The sequence below is a fragment of the Equus przewalskii genome, chromosome 3 (assembly GCF_037783145.1).
Source record: "Equus przewalskii isolate Varuska chromosome 3, EquPr2, whole genome shotgun sequence".
Taxonomy (NCBI): Eukaryota; Metazoa; Chordata; class Mammalia; order Perissodactyla; family Equidae; genus Equus; species Equus przewalskii.
In genome coordinates, this window is record NC_091833.1 from 78841317 (window position 1) to 78868205 (window position 26889).

Genomic DNA, 26889 nt, shown 5'->3' on the forward strand with positions numbered 1-26889 from the left:
TAACCATGAAAGTAAAGAAAAGATCTGGAACTTAAACATAGTAAAACATTGGTATTTGAAAACTCCTTATCATATAGCTTATCATAAAAAAAAAAAAAATCATGCTCTGGAATCCTAGATGGCTGGAATGCTTTTTCTAGCAGCATTTAAAACTATGAAATATACTTTAAACTATGCACTGTTTTCCCAACCCCTGCTGTAAATTCTATTAAGTATAAATTTTTCTGACTGTGATAGAGGCTTCTAGTACTTTTGAGACATTAAACTGAAATGTTAATTCTGGATTTAGGACTCTCTTATATTTAAATTCACTGAGAGGGATCCCATCATTGAAACCTCAGATCTTAAACTCAGCACAAGGTAAGTTCCTATTAAAACATTAGAGCTTCACGAGAAATATATATCATTCTCTTAAAGGAAAAAAGTTTAATTGCTAAAACAAAGAAAAAATTCATTTTATCATTTCACATCAACATATGCCATCTTTCCTAGAGCTTGTTATTAAATTGTCAGTTAATGAAATAGATGTGTTCCAGAAAAGTGATTTTTAAAACATTGTAAACTGGATTGTATTTTTCCCACTGGCTTTCATAATGAAAAATGTATTCTGAAAGTAAAAAGTAAATAGACTCCAAGAAACTTACTTTTTGGATCCCAAATGTCCACTTACAGAGGAAATGAATAGAAAATGCCCATCTCAGTTTCTACATTTTACGGAGAACTGTTTCTCTGGAGTGCCAGTGTGGTGGCGGATCTTCCCGGCTCATCCTAGAGCTCTCTGCAGAAGGGACATGTCCCCAGTATTTAATGGGTGGCAGAGAGATTCCATTACAGTTGAAGTGAAACAGATGTCTTTATGACACTGTCCTTCCTTTTGCAGCCAGATTTCTTGAAAGAGTATTTGGTGCTTGATGCCTCTGTGTCTTTATTATTTTCTTTCTTATTAATTGATACAGTCTGGCTTCTGACAATTTTTACTGAAAAGTCCCCTAGACCACTAAACATAAGGGCCTTCTCCTCAGTCCTCATTCTTCTTGACTTCTTTGCAGCATTTACTTCTAGACTATCGCTGCTTTCTCGTACATCTCTCTGTGTTTCCTGTGACTTTGGGGTCTCCCGTGATGGAATGCAAACTCAATTATATCTGGAGGTGAATCACAGTTCTGTCACTGATTAGCCAGACTTCAATTTCTTCATCCATACAAGATGGGAAAAATGTCTATTTCCTGGAATTTTGAAGGAGAAAGAAAGCTCTGAGTAGAGTGAAGATTATGACTATTAAGCAAACTGGAGTTGGTGTGCTGCGGTTGTATTCTGTCTGTGGGAAAGTCTTTGTGGGAAACCAAATTCTGAGAAGGTTGTTTAATGAGAGTGAAATCAAAGCAAACAAATCAAGTTAGCTGATGTTCCCCTTTCTTTCTGAGAAATGGACTGATCCATTCTCTCCATTCCTCTTGTCCTTTTCTAACCCTTTTGATAACACATCTTTCTTTACGTAGAATTCAGAATAGTTTTTCATTTTCAGCCTAGTTATGATTACATTCTATTACCTCTCCCCTGACTCGGTTCACCCCTCAAATCACCTTGACTGTATTTGCTATTACCAAATCTCTGTGGTCATACTTTTGTAGAAAAATCTCTTGTGCTACATTTCCAGATGATCTGATCCATTACATTGAGAAACTTCTTAACTTACTCTCCTAGTTCTGGGGCACCGTAGTCTCAGCCCCATATCCTCACCACCATTTTCTCTTCTCCAAAGTAAATGTGATGAGTTCTTACAACATTTTATGAAAAGACAAGCCATTCCTACATTTTGTCATCACAGTTGCCTCTAGTTCTGAGCCACTGGCAAAGCTCCAGTTTGTTAATATCCCTCCTAAAATGTCCAGAGCCGAACAAAGGTCTCTTGTTCTTCACCTCTTTTTGGACACTATACTTCTCTTAATGAAGCCCCAGACAAGATGAGTGACTTCTGCTTCCCACCAATGCCACTAATATCATTTCCTGCTTTTGCTACTTAGCAATACTGGCTTTGAAAAACAGGAATTAATCAAAACACTCTAAAAAATCATTTGATATATACTTTTTTCAACATCATTGAGGGTACCTGAGTTCATTCAGTTCTGGCTGGATGACAGCTATGTTTTTATCACATTTATATCTTTTGCCTTCATTATGGAGAATTTTGTCTGGGATTAAGGGGAATGTGTGTGTGTATCTGTGTGAGAGAGAGAGAGAGAAAGACAGAGAAAGAGAGAGGGAAATGGGTAGGGAGATTGTCAAACTTTGCAGAAAGGATACTTTAAAACCTAATAGGACCAACATACAATGTGATATACAGTAATTTATAAAAGATGACAAAAATCTGGATGCTTCATAGGGCACATACACTGATTATTAACTCTCATATATCGTTGTAATATTACCACAATTTGGGGAATGGGGAAGGGAATTGACTTTTATTGAATAGCTACTTTGTTTCAGGTACCATAACAGAAGTTTTACATAGTCTGTTTCATGTAATACTCCGAATAATCTTGTGAATTTGGTACTCTGTTTTTACTCTTGTTTCACAAACCAGGAAAACCGAGACCCGAAAAGGTTACGTTTCTTTTCCAGGATCGCTGTGCTGTTAAGTTATTGTCTCTCAGATCTAAATCTCCCCTTCTGCTCTGTAATGCTAGGGCTGGGAGTCTGCAGACTGCATTTCTGCTCTTCCAGCTGGCTCCCTGTTAGACTATGCTAATGAGGGGTGCTAGAGGGAGAATGCAAGGCTGGAAGGGGATGAGGCAACTTGTCCCTTCCTGTCTGCTTCCTGTGGACTTTCCTTCTGCCTGTGAGTGTCAGGCTGACAATACTTCACCCCAGCAGTGGCAGGTCCTTCTTCTGGTAGCAGCTGAATCCAGTTTGTAGTTTTTCCAACACTTGCAGAACCAGCTCCATGGTACCCCCTCCTCAGAGGTACCAGCCCAGCTGAATAGTGCTCTATTCTCAGAAGTCTGAGTTTCAGTTCACAAGTCCCTAAGTTTCGAAGTTTTGATAATTCCGACCTCTTCGCTTTGTTTCCTCCAGCCTACTGGTGGTAGCTGCTTCTAGCGGTGGCTATGTACATAATACCTTGGAGGGCTCTTTTTAACCTTTCAGTTACCCAGTTAATTCCGTATGTTAAATTTTCTCTGTTCAAATAACTGGTCTATTTTCTGCCTTCTGCCTGGGCCCTGGCTGGTACAGTCTTACAGCAAGTAAGCCGGGATACAAACCTGGGTCTGTCTGACTGCTGTATCAGGCCTCTTTCTAGATAGAGGAGCCAAACTAACTGGGGTGGGAGGGTAGCAGAGTTACAGAGCTGTAAACACAGATATGATTGTGCCATTCCTCTGCTTAAAACCCTTTGATGCTTCCCCATTGCCTCATGATAGTATCCAAATTTCTTAGCATGCTATTTATAAAAGTCTTTCTGCCTTCTAGCCTCATGCTTCATCCATCTAATCCTGTTGCTTTCCCTCCCTACTCCCCCTTCCTCAGCATGAACTTCTGCAGATCCGGGTCTTTGTTGTCTTTGCCCGGAGTATTCTCATTTGATTGTCCCTCCAGATCCACTTCCCCCTTCTCTACCTCTGCTTCTGGAGCCTAACCATTATGGGCTACCTCAAGAGACTTTCCTGTCCTTGGCCTCTCAGTTGGGTGTGGCCAATGGGAGGCATGGGCAGGGATTTAGAGGGTGAGAGGAGAGTATGGTTAGGGTATTGTTGGCCTGGCTTCTTCCCTATCAGGATCCAATCCCTCTACGCTTTCCTTGTTGGTTTTCTTTAACACTCATGATTTCCCTTAACCTACACTCTTGTAAAAGAGTCCCCTCATTAAGCTCACTTTATTTTCCCTGTTTGAGTGTGCGATCTCTTTCTTGCCGGGACCTTGACTAATATAACCACTCACTTTCCAACGCACACACTTGTGCACGCGCACACACACCTTTCCTGTCAAAACCCATCTTATTTTTCATGATCTAATACAGATGTCACTTTCTCTGTGGAACCATATCTAATTCCCTTGTTCTTTTCTTCCTACCCCCTCCTCAGCAGGCTGAATTGATTGCTCTTGCTTCTAAGGACCCACAGCTCTGTTTCTTGTTGCTTTCTTAACACTTACCACAGTGCAATATAGTTAATGTATGTGGGTTCAAAACCTTGTTAGATATTGTCTATGTCATGTTCTTCATTGGCTGCTTGACTTGGTACATAGTGGGTGGCTTTGTACATGGTTGAATTTATGGATTGCCTGATGAGTGTGGATGAGTAATAGAGGGATAATGAGTGTTTCTACTTTTAGTTATATGCATTAATATTTCTATTTACACATTTCCTTTCTGATTTTTCTTATTCCTCTTGACATCTCTCTAGCATCTGATCACGTCTTCTTTCTTGGGTTCTTTTCCCTTGGTCTTCATGTCACTCTGATCTTCTGATTATCTTTCTCTTTCTGATAATTGTTTTATACATTCTCTTCCTTACTTCTAGTTTCCTAGAAGACTGTAGATATTTTTGTTATTTGTGTTAACCTGGCACATAAGTATTCAGTTAATGATTGCTTGAAGCCTCATGCTACTTCTATTCCCTGCTCCAAAAGTAGAATGCTCATTTCCTATGGTTCAGTCTCCTGGCTTTTAAAATTCTCTTTCAACATTTTTTCCAACATCTTTCATCCCCTACTATCCTCTCTAATAGATGACATCTTATATTCCTATCAGCACTGTTTTTTGTTCATACTGGTATTACAGCAGACCCTGAGCACTTGGGGCTGAGAACTTTTATCTATGCTTCTTCGTATCCTCCAAACCTAACATAGGACCTTGAACTTATTCTATCTGCAATAAATGTTTATAAAATGAATAAATAAGTTCTTGAACTAATACTATCAGTTGTGATTTGTTATATATTTATTTAATGAATTTTTTTTCTATCACTCTCCTATGGAATCCAAAGTGACATTGCTTTGGATCATTAGTTCTCGAACTTTTTGGTCTCAGAAACTCTTTACATTCTTAAAAATTGTTGATGACCCCACAAGCTTTTGTTTATGTGGATTATATCTATTGATAGATAGATAGAAAATATTATGTTAGAAATTAAAGCAGGGAAACACTTTAAAATAATTATTTATTAAGTAATATAAAATATGACAGACCTATTACAGGTAAACATGAGTAACATATTTTTATGAAAAATAACTATATTTTCTAAAACAAAATAATGTAGAGTGGCACCCGTTTATATTTTTGCATGTCTCTGGTTTAATAGAAGACAGTTGTATTCTCATATCTGCTTCTTCATTCAATCTGTTGTGATATAGTATTTTGGATGAAGCATGTAAGGATAAACTGGCCTTACAAAGATACGTAGTTGGAAAATAGAGGAGTATTTTAATACCTTTTCAGAAAATTGTAGGTAGTCTTCAGTGATACTACACCAATTTTACAAGAGGTAATTTCTTATAGTTTAATTACAATTTGGAGTATGAAACCATATCATTGAATTTTCCTTACTCTGTTACATTAAAACCCAGGGGTCTCTCTTGCACTTTGAATGGATCTTTTATTCACACATTATTTTATACCATTGTGCATTACTAACTTGGAAAATATTGGTTCACTAAATTATGCAGATCTTCCAAATGTTAACACATATAATACAATATAACAAAACCACATTTGTTGATATCCCTACTGGTATCATTAGAAAATTTTTAATTATTGGGAATGTAAAGATATAGGGGCAGTACAAGTTCTCCAAAATTATAATTTTCACGTGAAAACTTGACTTTTGTCATTGACTGCACAAACTGTCAGTCGTTTTCCTTGAAGTGATAGCCTGGAAAAATGTATAAAGAACCTAGTTTTATAGTTGTCTCTTCCAGTAAAAATTGTGTGCCATGAAAACAGTGGCTAGTTCAGTTCACAACACAAATAATCATACCAGTACTTTTCCTTAAGACAATCATTGTACTTCAGTATGCACCACAGGTGTTTTTGTATATTTCCCATTTCTTTACCCAGGATATCTAGTTTCTTTACACAGAGTTTCCTTTTTTTTAAAGATTTTTTTAGTATTATTATTATTTTTATTTTTCCTTTTTCTCCCCAAAGCCCTCCGGTACATAGTTGTGCATTTTTAGTTGTGGGTCCTTCTAGTTGTGGCATGTGGGACGCCGCCTCAGTGTGGCTTGATGAGTGGTGCCATGTCTGCGCCCAGAATTCGAACTTGCAAAACCCTGGGCCGCTGAAGCGGAGCACACAAACTTAACCACTCGGCCACGGGGACGGCCCCTACACAGAATTTCTTAAGGGTTGAGATTTGATAAAAATTAATAAGATTTACAGTTTCATCGTGGCTATTCTGAAGTGAAACTGACTACTTGTATAATTTGGTCCACAGCCTGTATTGGTGCTAAGGCAACAACATTTTCTCCCACCATTGGTTTTGTATCATGGGTGAATACAACATAGTAACAAAATCAAGTAATATCTAGAATTATTATCATAATAGTTTTAAGATTTTTGCCTACCTAAAAGTGTCTCAGGGACCCAAGGATCTGTGGAACATCTTTAAGAACCATTCTTTAAAAGAATGCTATATTCTGTGGGGTACAAGGTTGGCACAATTTCTTAGAGATTGCTGGAATCATAGTTGAGTACCAAAATAGAAGGAGGGAAAGCTCACTGAAATTTTTTCTAGACATTTTCCTGATCTAGAGGTAATAGACAATTGTTTATACATTTAAAAGATATTTATTATGTGTGCATACTATGTATTAGTTCCTTGTAGGGGGTAGGAAACATATAAAATATTATCTTGTCTTCAGATGAACAAATCATTTAACTTTTCTGAATCTGTTTATCTGCAAAATGAGGATTCTACTACCTGCTAATTTGATAATTAGATTAGATGATCTATTTGAAACATTGTGTTTGTGAAATTCAAGCTGTTCTCTAAAAGGAGGGTATAGCATGATGCAATTGTCTCCTGGACAGATAAAATGCGTTATAAACATAGTGACCAATGGTCGTGCAACTGCATACGAAGAGTACTCTTCCAGATCTAGGGGTGGGATTACTCTGTAGGATTTGTTCCCTGATCATCTTGTGACTAAAGTAATGGTTTCCAGAAGTGAAAGTAGAGATCGAGGATTTAGTTACCTAGTGATTATGTTGATTTAAGTAATGAATTTCTAAAGGAAATATAATATAAGTTGATCATCCAGAGAGAGAAGGTAGAATGAAGGAGAAGAGGTTTGAAGGCAGAGCCCTAAGGAATATATCCATTTAGAAGTATGAAGAAGATAGAGACTCTAGAGAAAGTGACAGGAGGAGTTTTCATTGAATTAATAATTAATAATGCCTGAAAGCCATAATGCTTCCCTCTTATACTCCATCACCTAAAACAGAACTTGAGTTGCCTCTGTTTCTCTATTTCCTCATCTAAAAAATGGGCATCTGAATTTCTAATGTCCCTTCTTCAAGCATCTATGCTCTGGCTCTATATCTTTAACTTAAATTGATGCATCTTCTTTTTCTCTCCATCTCTTCTTCCTCTTTTTCCTTCTCTTCCTCTCATTAATCTTTATGTTTTCTCAACATAAGCGATCTTCAACATGAGAATATGGGCTAGGAGTTAAAAACCCGGCGAGAATGATGCGAGAAGGCCTATGGCTGCAGGATGGGAGTCTCTTTACTTAGAAGCTCCCCTAAGAGCAGAAATTCCTTTCCAAGGAGAGTGGACCCACCAAGGAAATACTCCTTCCCTGGCAGCCTGGTAATCTGGCCCCTGGATAACAGGGGTAGTCTATCTGTTCCCTTCCATGCTCTCTGCTGAGTTTATAATCGTTGATGCAGTTAGCCTCAGGAAATCTGCCTTTCCAAAGAAAACCAAACCATAAACATTTCTGGTGGTTTCATCCTTCATTGTTTTGTATAACTTTCAGAGAGAGCTGTTTATTTTCTATTTGTGACCCCTGGGCCTTCAGCAGTTATACCTTATTCTATACTTTCCTGAAAACATACCTTGCAATAAATTTCTGAATGTTGGACCCATTTGATTGAATTGATTCATATAATTAAAATGCTCTTTTCACATTAGTTTCTTATTCTGTCTTTGTAATGTTATAGAGCTCAAAAATCTATGTAACAAGAAACATACACTATTTAAAGGATATCCCAGAAAACCTTTGTCAGTATTTATGGTGTTATAAAAATGGACATCAATTCCCAGCTGGGTTTTATCCAAGTTTCACTATACAGATGTCTGTATATACTGCCCTTCAGATCCCCACGGGCAAAGATTTATAATGTCTTCCCTATTCCCCTTTTAATAACTTGTTTCAATGTCTAATAGTCATCATGATCGTGAAATTTTTTTCTCATGTCTGACTTAAGTCTCTCCACCTGCATGTTAACCATATTTCTTTGACCTTTGACCTCAGTAGAGGTGGGAAGCAGGCAGTTATTATTACTCTTCTATTTCTGTATCTGTTGAAAGGCAATGCTTTGTCCCTTGTACAAGTGAGTGGTAGTCATAAACTCACATTTCCCAGAGAAAAATACATGTCTGTTCATTCTACAGGAGACAGACATGATTTTATTTCAGAACCAAGACACTATTTAAAAAGTAATACTAGCACATGCTTCTAGAAAATTCACATCATAATGTATCTAAAATAAAAAGTGGATGTACATCCCCTCTCCTCACCATCTTGCTCTTCAACATAACCTTTGTTCCTAAATTAGTATCTTGCCTTCCAAGCCTTTTTCTATGTAACTAGGTAAGAAAGTAAGTAAATAAACAGGTAACCAAATAATGACAGAAATAAAAATAAGGTGCATACTGATAGAATGGCAATATGGTTTCCATTGTGATTTTTTCTCTCGCTCTCGTTAGGATTTTGGCTACCTAGCATAAAATACCATGAAGGAAACTTAATCATACAATTGTGCCTCATTTTAAACATTACATAATAGTTTTTACATTATGTTAAATTTAATCAAATTTAATTTAAAATGTTTGGAGAGTGATACAGAGGTGGAAAACTGTTGGACAGTATTGACTAAAAGCTGAGTATACATCCACCCAGCAGTTTCACAGCTGGGCACATATCCAGTGGAAATGAGTGCTTACATCCACCAAAGGCTATTAGAGTATTCATAGCATCATTATTTATAATGGCCCCAAACTTTAAAACCTAAATAGCCCTCAAAGCAGAGTGGTTAAAGAAACTGATATAGTCATAGAGAACAATAAAACGCCGTAAAAGAAATTGAGATTTTAGGTAATGTTGAACAAAAGAAGCTAGACACAAAAGAGTACATATGTATAATTCCATTTGTATGAAGTTCAAAAGCAGAAAAAAAATGATCTGTGGTGATAGAGATAAAAGTGATGGTTTACCTTTGGGGGATTATTTACCAGGTAAGTATGGGAGGGAGTCTTCCAGAGTGCTGGACATATTCTATACCTCGATCTGGGTGGTGGTTACATGGATAGATGCATATGTAAGAATTAATTAAACTGTACCCTTGAGATTTGTATGCTTTACTTTATGTTATGCTCCTCACTTTTCACCTCCCTTATACCTGAGGCTTCTGAGTCTAGAATTGCTCATACCTTCTAGGCAGGTAGCTCCCTCTTTGCTGCAGTGCCCTTTCACATATTCTAGGCAAAGCCTTTTTGGGCAGCTGAGGATAAGTAAGAGGTTTATTTTTATGGTTTGTGTTGCTCCATCATTTAGTACTCTTCCATTCCTCTTTTACCTTCCAGGAATTTATCCTTCAATTAAAGTTTCTTTAAAAACTATGATAAAAAATGATTATGGTATTATTATATGAAAAAGTCAGAGTTCGGAGGCTGGCTTCATGGCCAAGTGGTTAAAGTTCTGTGCACTCCGCTTTGGCAGCACCGGTTTATATCTTCAGATCCTGAGTGCGGACCTGCTCCACTCATCAGCCATGCTGTGGAGGCATCTCACATATAAAGTAGAGGAAGTTGGCACAGATGTTAGCTCAGGGCAAATCTTCCTCACACATACACACACACACATATACACAAAGTTCTCCTTTCTGTTGTTTTCCAGTATCCTGGGATAACTAAGTACAGTTATGTCTCCAACTGAAAATTTCATTCAGCATATATTCTAATATGTGTGCATTTGTAGCTGTGTATCTTTTTATAATGAGGAAATTTGTGTATGGGCTTTTTCCTTTGGGTGATGAAAATATTCTGAAATTATATAGTGATGATGACTGCACAATTCTGTGAATATACTAAAACCCACTTGAATTGTACACTTGGTGAATTTTATGGCTTTATCTTAATAAAGCTGTTATTTAAAAAAAGGTGTCTTGGAAATAAGGATATTATTGTGAAAATAAAATTCAGCCAAAGTTTAAAGATAAATCAAGGAAATCTAACATATAGAAAGAACAGGGCATTGAAAAGATGACAGAAAAGATAAATGATATAGAGAAACAATCTAGGAGGTCTTGGAACTATTGGAGGTTTCAGAAAGAGAGAAAAAGCAGAGGATAGGAAGAAAGGCATGGTTAAATTGAATGGCCTTCCTGAGAAGCAAGTTGGAAGAATAGAAAACCTCTAAACTAGACATAATCACTATGAATCCTTAAGAATACAAGAGAATGAAAGGAAAAAGAAGCTCACCTACTAAGGAGCAAGGATAAGCATAGCAGTCAATCCTCATCAGCAACCCTGAGCCAGGAGATAATGAAGCAAGGCATTCTTTTCAACATAGAATTCTAGACCCAGATAAACTATTATGCAACTTTGAGGTCAAGAGAAAGCCTTTTCAGACATTAAAAAAAACCCTTTGCTTTCTGCACACCTCTTCTGAGGAAGTTACTTGAGGATGTCCAGCAAAACAAGGCAGTATAGCAAGAAAGAAAAATCAGGGGTTTAATGAACCAGTCTTCCAAGAGTAGAAAGCAATAAAAGGAGTTCCAGGCTACTGGCTATGCAGAAAGGCCTAGAGAACAATCCACCTGTGATGGAACTGGAGAATGAAGGGGTTTGGTAGTAAAGCATTCAGAGAAGAAAAAAAAAAACTCCGAAGATGAAACAGTGTATTTGAGACTAGAAGACTTTAAAGCTTTGATTAAGGCAGGTAATGCCAAAAGAAAAAAGGCCATTGAGGATTCCAGGAGCATATTATACATAAGGCAATGTAATCTTAGCACACAGTTTCGCTCTGTCATTAATAGTTGTATAGTTCCTAACGACACAAACAGTATTGATTGATTTTGAACTTTTCAAATCAAACTATAGAAAAAGTACATAAGATCAAATCATGGTTATAGAACAAAATATAAACACTATCTATCTTGACCAGGTGAAAATAAAAATCCAGATGATTTGAAAGATGAAAGGGGAAATAAGTGAAGGGGAGTGTAGGGGGGGCTAATATCTTCTTCTTAACACATGAGAAGCCATAGGGTACCATCTGAAGTTGACAACAAAAAGAAAGTTTAACTATATAATGTAAGTTACAAAGATAACCAACAGATAGAGGCGAAAGTGCTTGGATTCCTTTATCAGCTTATGGACTATCTCATGATCCCTTTGTTGTTGTGTATTCCTATCCCTTTTTCTTCCTTTCTGTCATTCTGACGGAATGAGGAGAGGGTGTAAACCTGTGTGCTCAGTCTACCCTGTGAGCCTTTTGTACATAATTTACAAAACTCCTAAACTATCTTTCATACACAAGATTCTGGCTGTTCTCTGTCAGCTGTTGAATTAACATTTGAAATTTTCCGTGATGGTGCTGCCTACCAACCAATAGTTTAATTTTAGTAGAGCCACGACCTTTGTCTGTATATTGCCATGGGTGTTTTTATTATCACATATATGCATTCCTGGAAAACTTGTTTTGCAAAATCACATACTAGGCATCAGGGCTCATCATACAAAAACATCATTAGCAGAAGTCCATTCAAAAATCTATGCAAATTTATAATCAGAACACTAACAAAAAAGAGAATCTGGATAAAAATATTAGCACACTTAAAAAAATACGGAGGAAGATTGGCAACAGATGTTAGCTCAGGGCCAATCTTCCAAAAAAAAAAAAGAATATACCTCAACATAACAAAGGTCATTTATGACAAGCCCACAGCTAACATCATACTCAATGGTGAAAGGTTGAAAGCTTGTCTTCTAAAATCAGGAACAAGACAAGGGTGCCCACTCCAACCACTCCTATTAAACACAGCACTGGAAGTTCTAACCAGAACAATTAGGCAAGAAAAATAAAGAAAAGGCATCCAAATCAGAAAGGGAGAAGTAAAATTGTCTTTATTTACAGATGATGTGATCTTGTATATAGACAATCCTAAAGACTCCACCAAAAAACTGTTAGAACTAATCAACAAATTCAGTAAAGTTGCAGGATACAAAATCAACATACAGAAATAAGTTGTGTTTTTATCCACTAACAACAAAATATCTTTAAAACAAATAAAACAATTTCATTCACAATAGCATCAAAAACAATAAAATACTTAGGAATAAGTTTAACCAATGTGAAAGATCTGTACACTGAAAATTATAAGACTTTGTTGAAAGAAATGGAAGAAGACACAAACAAATGGAAAGATGTACCATTTTCATGGATTGGAAGACTTGATAATGTTAAAATGTCCATACTTCCCAAAACCATCTATAGATTCAATGCAATCCCTATCGAGATTCCAATGGCATTTTCCACAAAAATAGAACATCCTAAAATTTGTGTGGAACTACAAAAGATCCCAAAAAGCCAAAGCAATCCTAAGTGAAGGGTATAAGGAGAATGCTAACATTTTTGCAACTTTTCTGCAAATCTAAAATTAATTAGCAAAAAATTAAAAAAATTATTGAAGAAGGTAAAAAGAAGATGGTAAATTCCTATAAATAAAGAAAGGTTACAGCATATGTAGGACTTTATGTGAAGAAAAGAGTTGAAGGTAGCTCACTGGAAGAGGATGTGAAGAGGAGTTGAGTCCGTTTAGTTATGGAGGCAAAGGCAAAATGCACTGAACATCAGGGAGACTCAACAGGAAGCACTTCCTAGACAGGACACGTGGCGGAGCAGAGCCAAGAGGAAGAACCAGGGCTGCGTGGGTGCTACATACAGTGCTCACTTCCTCTTGTGGCTTGTGGTGTTCGGCTGTGTTTGTTTACTTTGTGTTCAGCTCCTGTTATTTGGTGGCACAAAATGTTAAAATAATGAGGAAAAATAACAAACAGATGTGATTTTTGTGTAATATTGATATTATTCCTGTTTGTCAATTGTGTGTGAGCTAATAAACCAGAGTTTTAGCAGAACATATTATATTTAAATATTTTAATATACTTTGCCTTTATTATCTTAGAGAAATGATTGAAAAGGAGACAAATGAAATGCTGACATTTGATTTCTGGGAGTCAAATCTTAAAACACATGTTTGGTTATTCAAATTTCACACACTCGGTTTTCAGGAAAATGATGAATAAAAAGCATGCAATGACAGTTATTATTTCTTATATTATTTTTTTTTAAAGATATTTAGTAGCTAAATATGATGTTTTAGACAAAATTTCTGATGGTGGTTGCTTTCTACCATTAAGACACAATTTTGGGATTAAATCAAACATAGCACTGGCAGAGTCCTCTTTATTTTAAGAATATCAACAAAAGTCATATATGTGTAGATATTTTAAATATATTTTAACAAGCCATGAAACAGATTGAGAAAGTTACTTATCAAATAGATATGTAGCAAATGGACAAATAGATTCCATAATACAATTGAATTACTCTTGTAAGGATCACAGATAATATTAAAATACTAAATCATTTTGCTTTCCAAATCTGGTACCCTTGCCCTCAAGAGACAATTCTATTTTAATGTTTTAAAATATAGAGAGAATTGATGGTTGATAAAGTTTTGTGTTTTTCTCTTAGCTAAGTTAAAATCAGAAGGCTGTTTCTTTCTTAAGAAATACAAAAAGGAAAAAGAAAGCCTAATAGCTTTTCTTACTTGAAAACCATTTTTCAAATTTCAAAATTGTCACTTTTCAAAAAGTTGCTATATCCCATGCAGTCTTTATATAAAGTAACCCTTGTTTTTACGGCTTTAAAGAATGTGTTGCAAAGCCTTCTGGGTTGACATTTTTAAATCACCATGTAAATCTGCCTGACAAGTTTTTTTTTTTTTTTTGTAATGTAAGATATGAATAAATGTTTCATCTATTACTTTTTCTACCCCTCGTTCTAGTTGCTTGCTGTTTTAGTTGATATGAACTGAGAAGCTTTCTTAAGTCATTAGTCTCACTGTAGCATTTTTGATAGTCAGTGATTTTGACTTATTTTATGTAGGGTTTGATTAAGTTTAAAATTTTTTAAATGTTGCTAGTCTATATTTTGAAGCGTCTGTGTGAAGTACTCTTTTATTAATTCCAATTAGCATGTTATGGATTAAAAAAAATCTGCTCTCGAGATGTATCTAGTGAAGTGTTACTGGCATGTCTGTGTAAGAAAAAAGATGTACAGAGGGAACAGAATGGAGCAGCAAGGGTGAAAAATTGCTAAATTCACAAGTGTAGTGTTTTGTTGGCATTTCCTGTTATAAAATACACCCGTTTGTTCCTTTGGATCAAGTGCCTTTTGTGGGAAGGTGGCAGTATGTAAATATGGTAACTAAGTATGAGATTGAGCTAGGAAATACTAACTGGATAAAAAGTTCAACTATGTTTTTGAATTGAAGATACTCTTTTAAATTGATCTATGGTTATTACAAGAGAAATCTAAATCAACTTTCTGATGATTTCCATTTCTTGTGGTTTCTCTAAAAGGCAGTTATATTACAAATGGATTGTATGTATTTTGAGCCTGTTTACTTCTCCTCCTTGAGTTGAGGAGACAGAGCTAGAGAGGTAGGCAGTTTTGCATCATATAGAGCCTTTCACATTTTCCGGACATTTTGTATTTTTCTTTAGCAGTATTATGACAATCATGATTAAGTAATTATTTGTATAGGTGTTTAATGAATATCTCTCTTGATAGACTACGCTCTGTGTGAGGAACCACTTTGCCGATCACCAGCAGTACAATGTGTAAGCAAATAAATGAAGCTCATGGCAGTCTTAGATTTGAAACTGTTTTGTATGAAATTTTGTTTTCACTTACTTAATATTGATATTTAATAGGTGTCAGAAGATGTCATTGAGTAAAAATGTTAACCATTTGCACAAAAGGTCCCCATCCCCTAAGAGAGAAATGACTGAATTAATTAGATCATGGGGTCATTTGTCTATTTATTGGCTATGAGGACAGAGATTTTTGTCTGATTTGTTCATGGGTTTATTCCTAGCAACAAGAACAGTGCCTGGCACAGAAATATATGTTGAATAAATGAATTAATGAAAGTTAATGATGCTCACAATTTGATAATCAGGAAATAAACAATCTAATAAAAAATGGGCAAGCAATTTGAACAGACACTTCACCAAAAAATATATAGAATGGCAAATAAGCACAAGAAAAAATGATCAACATCATTAGTCATAAGAAAAATACAAATTAAAACTACAATGCAATTGCTATGCACCTATTAGAATGGATCAAATAAAAATAATTGGCAACGCCAAGTGCTGATGAGGATGTGAGGCAATAGAACTCTCATATGTTGCAGATGGAACAGCTCACTTTGGAAATCAGTTTGCTAGTTTCTTAAAGTTAAACATACATGATCATTAACTGGTGAATGGCTAAATAAATGGCTAAATAAACTACGGCATACTCATACAACAGAACATTACTCAGCAAGAAGAGGGAGCAAACTATTAATACAGGCAATAACATGGATGAATATCAAGTACATTATGCCAAATTGAAAGAAGCCCCACTCACAACGCTCCATACTGTATGATTCCATTTATAGAACATTCTGGAAAGGCAAAACTGTGGGACAGAAATCCAGTAAACATAAGTGTTCACGGTGACAGGGCTTGGGCAAAGAGAGTTGACTACAAAGAAGGGGACCTTTTTGGAATGATGGAAATGTTCTATATTTTGATTGTGATAGTGCTTACCCACCCATATGCATTTGTCAGAATTCATAGAACTGTACACCTGAAAAGGGTGAATTTTACTGTATGTAAATTATACCTGGATAACCCTGATTCAAAAGCAAACAAAGAGTTAATGAGGCTCTTCTCTATGAATACTTAAGTAAGCAAATCGTTAGCTTGCTGCTTTGAGAATCAGGAATGAACCAAGTTTTACCAAGGGACTCACCTACCTACTTGTCATTCCCACTATTCTTATTCTTTTTAGATGGTCACCCTGATAAACTGGCTATAAGGAACTTCAAAATTCTTGATCTCTTCGAAAAATGTAATGAAAAGATAGAAAGAATATGTTGCAGGCTTATAAGTTTCTGTGGCAAGGTCTTTATTTTGTGTATCACGCTCTGTAGCAAAAATCATTTATTAAGTGATCTCTACCATTTAGCACCATGTAATACACCGAACTCTCAGTGCCTCAGGTGGGTCTAATCGATGCAGCACAGGCCTTGTTTGCTGTCCCATGGAGCTGCTATGAGAATCAGAAGAGGGCATGTCTGCACTGTGTAAACTGTAAAGTGCTAAATAAATACAGGTGGTTTACTTGCCAAATATTGACAAACTTGGATTTCTCTGTGAGGCAGGACCTAGGCACATGACTGTGCATTTAGGTATATATGTGCAAACTTGAATTTCAGGCAACCCACAAACACAGTGTGGATAAGATGTGTAGGAAAGATTTACACGACTTATTTGGCCGCATTGCCTTCTCACTCAATGGGGAGAATCTGTGGTGTTTAGGAGTTTTGTTTATAGCACTGATGAATGGCAGGAATGAAATTTGCCAGCCTGGAGAGTGGGAATTGACTAAACTGAAGGACTGCTCTAGGCAAAAGTTGGACTTAGAGGCTGGGAAGGAGTGAATCTTCAACAGGTGTTTTTTTGTTTGTGGGATGTTTTTGGGTACAATCTCTAGTCTTTTATGAGGTGGGGTCTCTTGTTCTAGATCTAGAGGACAATTGTAGTGAATGTGCTGAGTCACTCATGCTAAACCCTTCCTTCTGATATCTCATCTTCTAGTGTTTTTGCCACTCCAGTTCTCCATACATTTTTGTTCCACATAACAGCCAGCTTTTATCCTCATGAGTATTGTCATGAACCCACTGATGTCAGTGATAAAGTTTCAGCTATAGTCTTGACAGGTTTCTCCTTTTACTTTATTTTATCTTTTTTTCGTTGTTAAAGATTGGCACCTAATCTAACATCTGTTGCCAATCTTCTTTTTTTTTTTTCCTTCTTCTTCTCCTCAAAGCCCCCCAGTACATAGTTGTATATTCTAGTTGTAGGTCCTTCTGGTTGTGCTATGTGAGATGCTGCCTCAGCATGGCTTGATGAGCGGTGCCATGTCTGCACCCAGGATCCGAACCAGCAAAACCCTGGGCCACTGAAGCGGAGCACACGAACTTCACCACTCGGCCCCCGGGGCCGGCCCCCTCTCCTTTTGCTTTAAATACATATACACACAATTAGAAATGTTGTCTTTTTGCCTCCTAGATTGCTGTATCATGTGTTTTGGAGAGCTTCCATGTCGAGCTCAACAAATATTTACTTGTGTGAATTTATTTGAGAACTTATTTGTAGGGTATTGCAGAATTATAAAATGAATTCTCCTAGCAATAAGGCCTTGGCCAGATCACTTAACATCTGTTTCTTTACTTGCAAAATGCAGGCAATAGTTTCAACTTTGCTGTTGTCACCATGTTGTTGTAAGAATCACAGTAGCTTAGGAAAGCTTGCAGTCAGCTCGGAAGGTCTGTGCCAATATAAAGGAGTAGTACTTTTTATTTTTTGGTGAGGGAGATTGGCTCTGAGCTAACATCTGTGCCAATCTGCCTCTATTTTGTATGTGGGAGGCCACCACAGCATGGCTTGACAGGCGGTGTGTAGCTCTGTGCTCGGGATCCAAAATGGAGCATGCAAGTGAACTTAATCATTACACCACTGGGCTGGCCCCAAGGCAGTAGTATTTTTAATAGCATTCTTGTCATTATTTTTACCACTCCCAGAAGAGGGTATATTGATACATTATTTGTTTCTCCAGGGAGAGTCACTCCAGGGCAGCTCACGACCTATATTCAGCTCTTCAAGAACAACCTCAAAGCTCTAGTGAATCACTGTGGTCTCCTCCAGCTTGGGCTGGCCACAGTTCAAACTCTGAAACACCCGCACACTGCCAAGTGGGACAACTTTCTCGCTTTTGAAAGGCTCCTTCTCCAGGTATGTTGCTCTGGGAACTTCTTGGGATATTAATAACTAAAATTTTCACTTCCAGGGAAAAACTTTGATATTTATTGTAGTCTTAGTAATAAATGATGTTGTTGACATATGCCCTATAGTATATTCTCTACCTGCCCCCAAATTCAAATTCAAGTAGAAACTTTTTCCATACCTTATTTACTTATTTTTTGACAGTGACATCTTTGGCTTCTCACTCAATACTGTTTTTTGAGCATTTGACTAAACTTTGAAAACTTCTTTTCAATTTTATGCCATTTGGATCTTTCTTGATCTTCCTAGCATCTTTATTCAATCCTTGCTACTTTTCCTGTAGAATATTACTGCTATTTACGTTTCTTCTGACACTAACTAGTCTCTAATCCTTAAACAACGTATAGCATATGACTTAAAATGATGCTCAGTAAAAGATGAAGGGAGGCAAACTCCATTTGTAGTTTTTATGAAGAGATTTGTATGTGGGGTAGGACATTTTCATGCTTCCCCTTTTCTCCTTTTTCCTTTCCCAGGAGTAATCACAAGCTCTATTCCTTTTTTCTATATTTTATTAAATATTCACTTTTCCAAAAATAATACAGAGTATTGTCCTATGGATTTACTTTTAATGTAAGTGATATAACATCATAAATATCCCTAAACAACCTGCTTTTTCTTTCAACATTCTGAGATGCATTGACGTATATGGATCTAGTTCATTCATTTAAACTAGACTGTACTATTTGACTGTGTGAATATACAATTTATTTATCCAATCCGTATTGATGTATAATTAGACTGTTCCATATTTATGTGTATGAGTGTGTGTGTGTGTATTCTGGAACATGTTTTCTGGTACATATGTGAAAGAGTTTCTCTAGGATATATACCTTGGAGAGGATTGTTAGATTGTTGACCATGCATATTATTGACTTTGCTAAATATCACCAAAGTGATCACCAAAGGAGTTGAACTAGTTGACCTTTCTGCTAGGAATGGATGACTGTTTCCCAGCATGTTGTCCAGCACTCACTATTATCAAACAAACATTTTTTTATAGTGAGTCATTGCTAGCTCTTTGTATAAATTTGTAATTCTCTTTCTACTGATGAGGCTGAGCATCTTTTATAGTATTTGCTGGCTATTCAATTTTTCTCTTCTGTCCATTGCTCATTCTTATACTTTGCCCATTTATATCTATTGGGTAACAGAAGAAACTGTCTTATATCATGCAAGTACTTCTCCCAGGCTGTGGTTTGTCTTTTAACTTTAATTCCTGTATATTTTATTGTATAAAAGTTTTAAATTTTAACGGAGTCTAGTTAATTAATATTGTCCTTTATGATGTCTGCTTATTTATATTTTATATTGGAAATCCTTTTCTACCCCTAATTTCTAAATATACTGTTTTATTTTTTCTACTAAAAATTAACTTTTACTTTTGACATTTGAATTTTCAACCCACCTGGAATTTGTTTTTGTTTATGATATTATTAGGATCTAATTTTCTTTTCTTCCATAGGATAGTCTAGTCTCCCCACACCATTTGTGAACTACTCCACTGAACTGTAGCTCACTTATCCAGCAGTCATTTCCCTCTTTCTCATGTTGACAGGACACCAGTTTTGTTCCAGTGTCTGTTCTTTTCTCACGTGATTCAGGCAAATCCTGACTGGTGTCAGACTATATTGGTATTCTTGTTTTTCCACCGAATGATTGGTTTAGCAGTTCCTGCCAAAGACAGGCAAAGGAAGATTTGCTGGACGTGTTTCTAGGAAAGATTTTCTTTTGCCCTGAAAGAAGATACATAATGAAGATACAGTCTCCTTTTTCTGCCTCCTTTTGTATGTTTGACACCTTGAGCATTTTGTGATAAGGAAGGGGGCTCACTGAGATCCAGAGGAAGACAGACAGAACTGGGTGATGAACTTGATGACTTTGAACCTTACCTGAAATATCCTGTTTTGTGAGATGATAATTCTTCCCGTTGTTTAAATCATTTTAGTTGGTTTTCTGTTATTTGGAGCCAAAAGAAATTTATCCTTTTCCTACTGATATGTAATATACTAAGATCCCATATAAAAGTGGGTTTATTTCTCAGTTTCTAGTCTGTTCCACTGGTCACTTTATCTATCACAGAATTAATGCCACAGTGTTTTAAAAATAAATATGTCTAGTTTTATGCATTTCTCATAAAAGAGACTTAGATTTATTTGTGGGTACTTTAAAGATTTTAATGCCATTGTGAATTGAATTTTTGAAAATTCAATTTTCTAATTATTTATTGCTGGCATATAGGAATACTCTTGACTTTTGAATAGTGGTCACATGTCCAACAACCTTGCATTTGTATTTATATTTGTTTCTTCCTTTCCACACTTGATAGCACTTTCTTTTTTAGTGTGCTGACCAGGCATACTAGGACACTGTTCAAAAGAGGCAATAAAAATAGCCATCTTCATTTTATTCCTGACTTTAAAGAAAATGTTCTAAAATTTTACTGTTAACTATTATGTTTGCTGAGGTTTTGTTTTGTTTTTAATCAGGCTAGGGAAGTTCCTTCCTAATCCTGGTTTGCTGAGTTAATGCTTTTATAATTCATGAGTATTGAACTTTATTTAATGCAGATTCTGAAGTTTTTGGATGACTATGTAGTTTTTATTCTGCCTTAATTGTTAACGTGGTGAATTGTATTTATAATTTTTTTAATGGTAAATAGTCATTATTGCATACCTGGGATAAGTTCAACTTGATCCTACACACACACGCATACACACATTGCTAGATTTAGTTTGCTAATATTTTATTTAGCTGTTTGCATTTATGCTCATAGGTGAGATTAGCATATAATTTTTCTTTATTGTGCTGCCATTGTCTGGTTTTAAAACTAAGGTTATAGTAGTTTGATAAAATCAGTTAGAGTGTTTGTTTTTGTATTCTCTGGAGCTGTTTGTATAAGAGAGGAATTATCAGCTGCTTAAAAGTAAAATATGCCTGGGGCGGGCCCATGGCCGAGTGGTTAAGTTCGCACGCTCCGCTTGGCCGGCCGGGGTTTTGCTGGTTCGGATTCTGGGCGCTGACACGTCACTGCTCATCAGACCATGCTGAGGCAGCGTGCCACATAGCACAACCAGAGGGACTCAAAACTAGAATATACGACTAAGTACTGGGGGCTTTGAGGAGAAGAAGAAAAAAAGAAAAGATTGGCAACAGATGTTAGCTCAGGTGTCAATCTTTGAAAAATAAAGTAAAATATGCCTGAAGAATTATTTGGACCTGTTGCTTTGCTGTAGTTAGATTTAGATTTTTACTTCCAATTTAATTACTTAAGTGTTTATAGATCTATCTAATTCTTTTATTTCTTCTTGAGGTTATTTTGGTAGTTTATATTACCTTAAATTATCCATTCATCTATATTTTCTTTTTTTTTTAAAGATTTTTTAATTTTTTTCCTTTTTCTCCCCAAAGCCCCCCAGTACCTAGCTGTATATTCTTCACTGTGGGTCCTTCTAGTTGTGGCATGTGGGACGCTGCCTCAGCGTGATTTGATGAGCAGTGCCATGTCCGCGCCCAGGATTTGAACCAACGAAACACTGGGCCGCCTGCAGCGGAGCGTGCGAACTTAACCACTCGGCCACGGGGCCAGCCCCTCATCTATATTTTCAAATTGGCATAAATTTATTCATAGAAATCTCTTAAAATTTTTAAATCTCATTTGAATATATAGTTATATTCCCTTTTTTTAATGCCTAGTATTTTTATTGCATTCTCTCTTGTATTGATTTTGGTCATTCCAAAGAATGTTTTATTTTTCTTATTTTGAAATACTCATTTGTGCTCTTTGTTTTGTACTTCATTAATTTTTGTTCCTATCTTTATTATTTCCTTCCTTTTTTATTTTTTGGTTTTATTCTGTTCTTTTTTCTAAATTCGTATTTTCAAATAATGTATTTAAGATTGTGAATTTCCCTCTAAATACTGCTGTAGCTTAGACGAAAAGTTTTGATTGTTTTTCTTGTTATTCAATTCAAATATTTCACAATTCCTATTATGATTTTTCATTTGGTTTATTACTTAGACTGCACAATATTTTTTAAGTTTATAAATGTATGAGGTCTTTTAAAAAATTTTTATTTTGAATTGATTATTAGATTGTGGTTAGAGAATGTGTTTTGAGTGATATAATTTCCTTATTTATGAGACTTCCTTTATATGTGATTCATTTTTATAAATGTTACATATGTGCTCAGAAAGAATGTTTATTCTCTAATTGTTGTCTCTAGGGTTCCATAAATGTCTCTTAGCTTATAATAATTATATATAATACTTACATATTATATATAATAAAATATATATTATTATAATATAAATAATTATTAATAATTGGATGATTCAAAGCTATAATTTCCTTAATTCTTTATCTCACTTATTAGCTTCTGGTAGAATGTTTTAAAATTTCTCACCACGATTGTGGATTTATCAATTATTCCTTATATTTTTTCTGTATCTATATCTATCTGTATCACCTATACCTATACCAATATCTCTTTATTAAAAATCATGAGTTGATACTATTGTCATAATTCTAATCTAATACCACAGGGTCCATTCTAGTTTTCTCCTTTTCCTTATTTCTAACTCCCTTCTCTGACAGTGAGGAACCTGTCTCCCATTACCCTCCACATATTTAATGACTTCATAAAGCCGTCTGTTCGTGACCAATCTTCCATGAGAGCTGCTGCTTCTCTCAGGATGCCTTCCTCGCCTCACCTGGGCTCTGTCTTCGTGCTCCGGGCCATGGCCAAGCCCACGCCCACGCCCACACAGATGTTTTCTTTCACGTCACACAAAGACGCCCCTGTTGAAACCTCTCCATGCAGATGCCCTTCTCACCTTGCTTGAGCTCTGACATCTTGCACCGTGCTGCCTCTGCCTCGGCCTCCTTCGTGCTTTCCTCACCCCTCTCAGGCTCCAGCACCCCATGCCAACTTCCATTGCTGCTCCCATGGCACAGGTGCCCTCTTCACTCTGCAGGCTCTGACATCCCTTATCAGAGTACTGCCATTGCCACTTGCCTGTTTGAATGCTCTCACCTCCCTGCTCAGGCTCTGACACTCTGTCTTGGGATATTGCTGCCCCAACATTCACATGGCTCCCCCTCTCACCTCCTTTGGTTCTGACCACCCATGTAGGGTTGCTGCTTCATTCCCCTCTTCCCTCCCTCCACCCCTCCCCACCTTACATAGATGCTGTACCCCTGGCCCCCCACAGGAGCCTTGATAGCCGTTTGGACACCCCCTCACCTTGCTCAGACTCTGAAACCCTACAATGGACTCTCACTCCCTCCTGCATCCATGTGGATGTCCTCTCTACCCCCTTGGGTTCCAACAACCCATGCTAGGCTCTACCACCCACTATGCGAAGGTGCCCTCCTCCCTCTCTTTTGGCTCTGACACCCTGCACTGGCTGCCATTGCCTCCCACCATAGATACTCTTTTCACTCCTTTGGGTTCTGATAACTTGCTCTAGGTCCCTGCTACAACCGCCTTCCTTCCCATCTGCCCTACTGCGTGGACCACCTCCTCAACCTCTGCTGCCCAACACCGATGTCCTCTAAAGTGAGCCCCTGGCTCCAAAATCTAATAAAAGTGCTTCAAAACAGGGCACAGCAGTTTTTCCCGCAAGAATGATAATCCTTCAACTCACTAGAGTTTTCTGAAGAATCTTGACACAGTGTTAATTCTAAACCGTCTTACATTTATAATTAATTTTTGGAATCTTGTTTCATATTAGATTGACACAGATGTGACCACATTAATGGTGTGGTTCTTTCAGCAAGTAGAAAAGGATTAAAAAGCCTGGGAAAAAGAAATAAATAAGTCACGGAGATGTAATGTACAGCTTAGGAGATAGAGTCAGTAATATTGTAAGAGCACTGTATGGCGATAGATGGTAACTAGACTTAGCATGGTGATCATTTCGTAATATGTAAAAATATCAAATCGTTGTGTTGTACACTTGAAACTAATATAATATTGTATGTCAGTTATCCTTCAATAAAAAATAAAGTAATATTTTAGAGCAAAAAAAAAGGTAAGCATTTATAATACTAAAACCCTATTTTTATCATAATTGCACATTACCCTGGCTAGCACTGTGTTCTTAGCCATTTCTGGGTCCTTAGAAGTCAGAGTTTAGCAGAAGCAAACTTATAAACTGGCCATCGTAATTGCTCTTTGTTTATGAACATGCTTATTTTATATAGTATACACTCAGCCGTTAGTGTAACAAGTCATAATATACTGTGAGCTATCCCTTTTACAGACTTTGGTTTGAAAGTAGACCATCTGAGTTTATTTTGAGCATGAGGGCAACTTCTAGCTTTTTCCAAAGGGCTTGAGAGCCACCTAGATACAAACCTCAGCCTGCATGGAGAGTTGTTTATTTCTTTGGAGACTCATTTCCACCACCCTTTACCAGGCCTCCATCACTGTAACCTCAATGTTGACTTTATGGCCTAAGTAGCATTGTAGACAACCTTGGTTGAGAAAAGGAAATTGATCTTGGAAACCTATAATTAAACATATGTTACTGCATTTCTTCTACTTACTGCCATCTCTTGGCTCAATGGTTTTGGCGATTTTATGACTAGTCAGCAACAGATCTGAGTACTATTCCTAAGACTTGTGTTTGACTCAGGCTCTGGAAAATAACAGAAAGAGAATGCTATGTGCTTAAAACAAAACTTTTTTGAGTATTGTTCAGAAAAATCTAACGTTTATTAACAGTGAATATGTTTTTAAAAACCAAGGGAGATAAAGCATCTTCTCAACTCCTTTTTCTCTCCCTCATCTCCAAGGTCCAATATCACAGTCTGTGTTTTAGGTATTCAGTACATGTGTGCTAATTAGCAAATAATTCTGTTTCTGTCTCAAGTTTAAAATGTAGAAAAGAACAAGTTTAACCTGAATGTGGATACAGTTATGATTCTATTAAGGAATGCATTCACTTGTAAAAGTAGCTTTGCTTTTTTGGGGGGTGGGGGCGGAATGGTTAGCCCTGAGCTAACATCTGCCGCCAATCCTCTTCCTTTTGTTGAGGAAGGTTGGCCCTGAGCTAACATCCATGGGCATCTTCCTCTATTTTATATGCGGGACACCTGCTACAGCATGGCTTGGTAAGTGGTACATAGGTCTGTGCCCAGGATCCAAACCCGTGAACCCTGGGCTGCCGAAGCGCAGCACACTAACTTAACTGCTATGGCACTGGCCAGCTTTTTTTAATCAGTGTACAGATTCACTTAATTTGGTAGTTGCCTCTGAAGAGTTCTTTTTTTGTAGTCTAGTAAGAAAGTTTGATTCAGTTTCCTCGTCTAAATGGGAATAGTGCCTGTCTCATAGTGTTGTTGTCAGGATTGAATGAGATTATGTATGTACGTCACTAAGTATAATGGTCGACATATAATAGGTGCTCAATAAATGGTAGTTATTATTATTTATTCTTTTTGCTAAGCCAAAAATATTACAAATGCCAATTTATTTTATCCAAGTAGTGCCTTTAATATATTCTCACCAAGCTTTTGTTTTTCTAAATTAAATTTTACTAAGGAAAGATGAGACTTTTGCTTAGAAAAATGTTACTGTCTTTTTATCTTACGTTTGATAATGTTTGATAGTATTTTTCTTTAAAACTAGATTTAAATCCCATTGTTTCTGCAATGTATATCTGATGTTTTTATGCTAATTCACAAAGAAAAACTTTTATTGACTGTAATTTATTGTGGTTATAAAACAATAGCAAGCTGTGTAGTAGAGGAAGCAGCTGTGTTTATACTTCCTAAAAAACGTACTTATAAATATATATGTAATATCTATCTCCAGTTATTTCTTTAGGCAGAATCTACATTTCTAAATTAAAAAATCCAACTTGGAAAATGATTTTGAAATAAAATATAAATGAGTCATAAAGCTGCTTAAGATAACCCAGGTAAATGTTGCTTTAGTTTTAAATTTTATCTATCTTTGCAAAGAAAAGTAGACATACTATTTTTTTAGTTGTCAAAGTAGTTTTTAATAGGCAGGATTAGTTTTTTTATGATATACTAAATTTCAGAATCTCTCAGCTATAACATATCAAGTTTACCTAAACTAAATAATAGTATGTCTGCTTGCCTTATAACAAATTGGTGGGTTTTATCTTCTCACTCCTCTGGTGCTTCTATTAGGTCCCAAGCCATATGGCTAGGCTTAGAAATATAATGGCTCATTTTAGCTCCATTCCTAATTTCACCAGCACTTGGGAGGGCCTGTTTTATAATGATTTGTCACTTGCAAAAGTGCTGGTGATATCTTTTGGATAAAGAGTAAGGAAGAGGTGGAAAAAGGTGATCCTCCAAGTCAGACCTGAGTGTTGTTTACAGATTAATGAGATTTTTCATAGGATTTGTCCTGAGAAGGAAAATTGTGGAGCATGTTTAAAAGAAAACCTCTTGTTTCTTTTTCACTCTACTCACAAAACTTCTAACACGAAATGT

The 26889-nt window shown here is 36.4% G+C and overlaps 1 protein-coding gene across 2 annotated transcripts in view; it reads left to right on the plus strand.

Annotated features, from left to right (window-relative positions):
* Positions 1 to 26889, plus strand: part of SCFD2 (sec1 family domain containing 2) — a 392912-nt gene that overhangs the window by 55976 nt on the left and 310047 nt on the right. For both annotated transcript variants that reach the window (XM_070614946.1, XM_070614947.1), the window contains exon 4: positions 18187 to 18362. In XM_070614946.1, coding sequence (XP_070471047.1) covers positions 18187 to 18362 — 176 coding nt within the window. The remainder of the gene's footprint in view (positions 1 to 18186; positions 18363 to 26889) is intronic.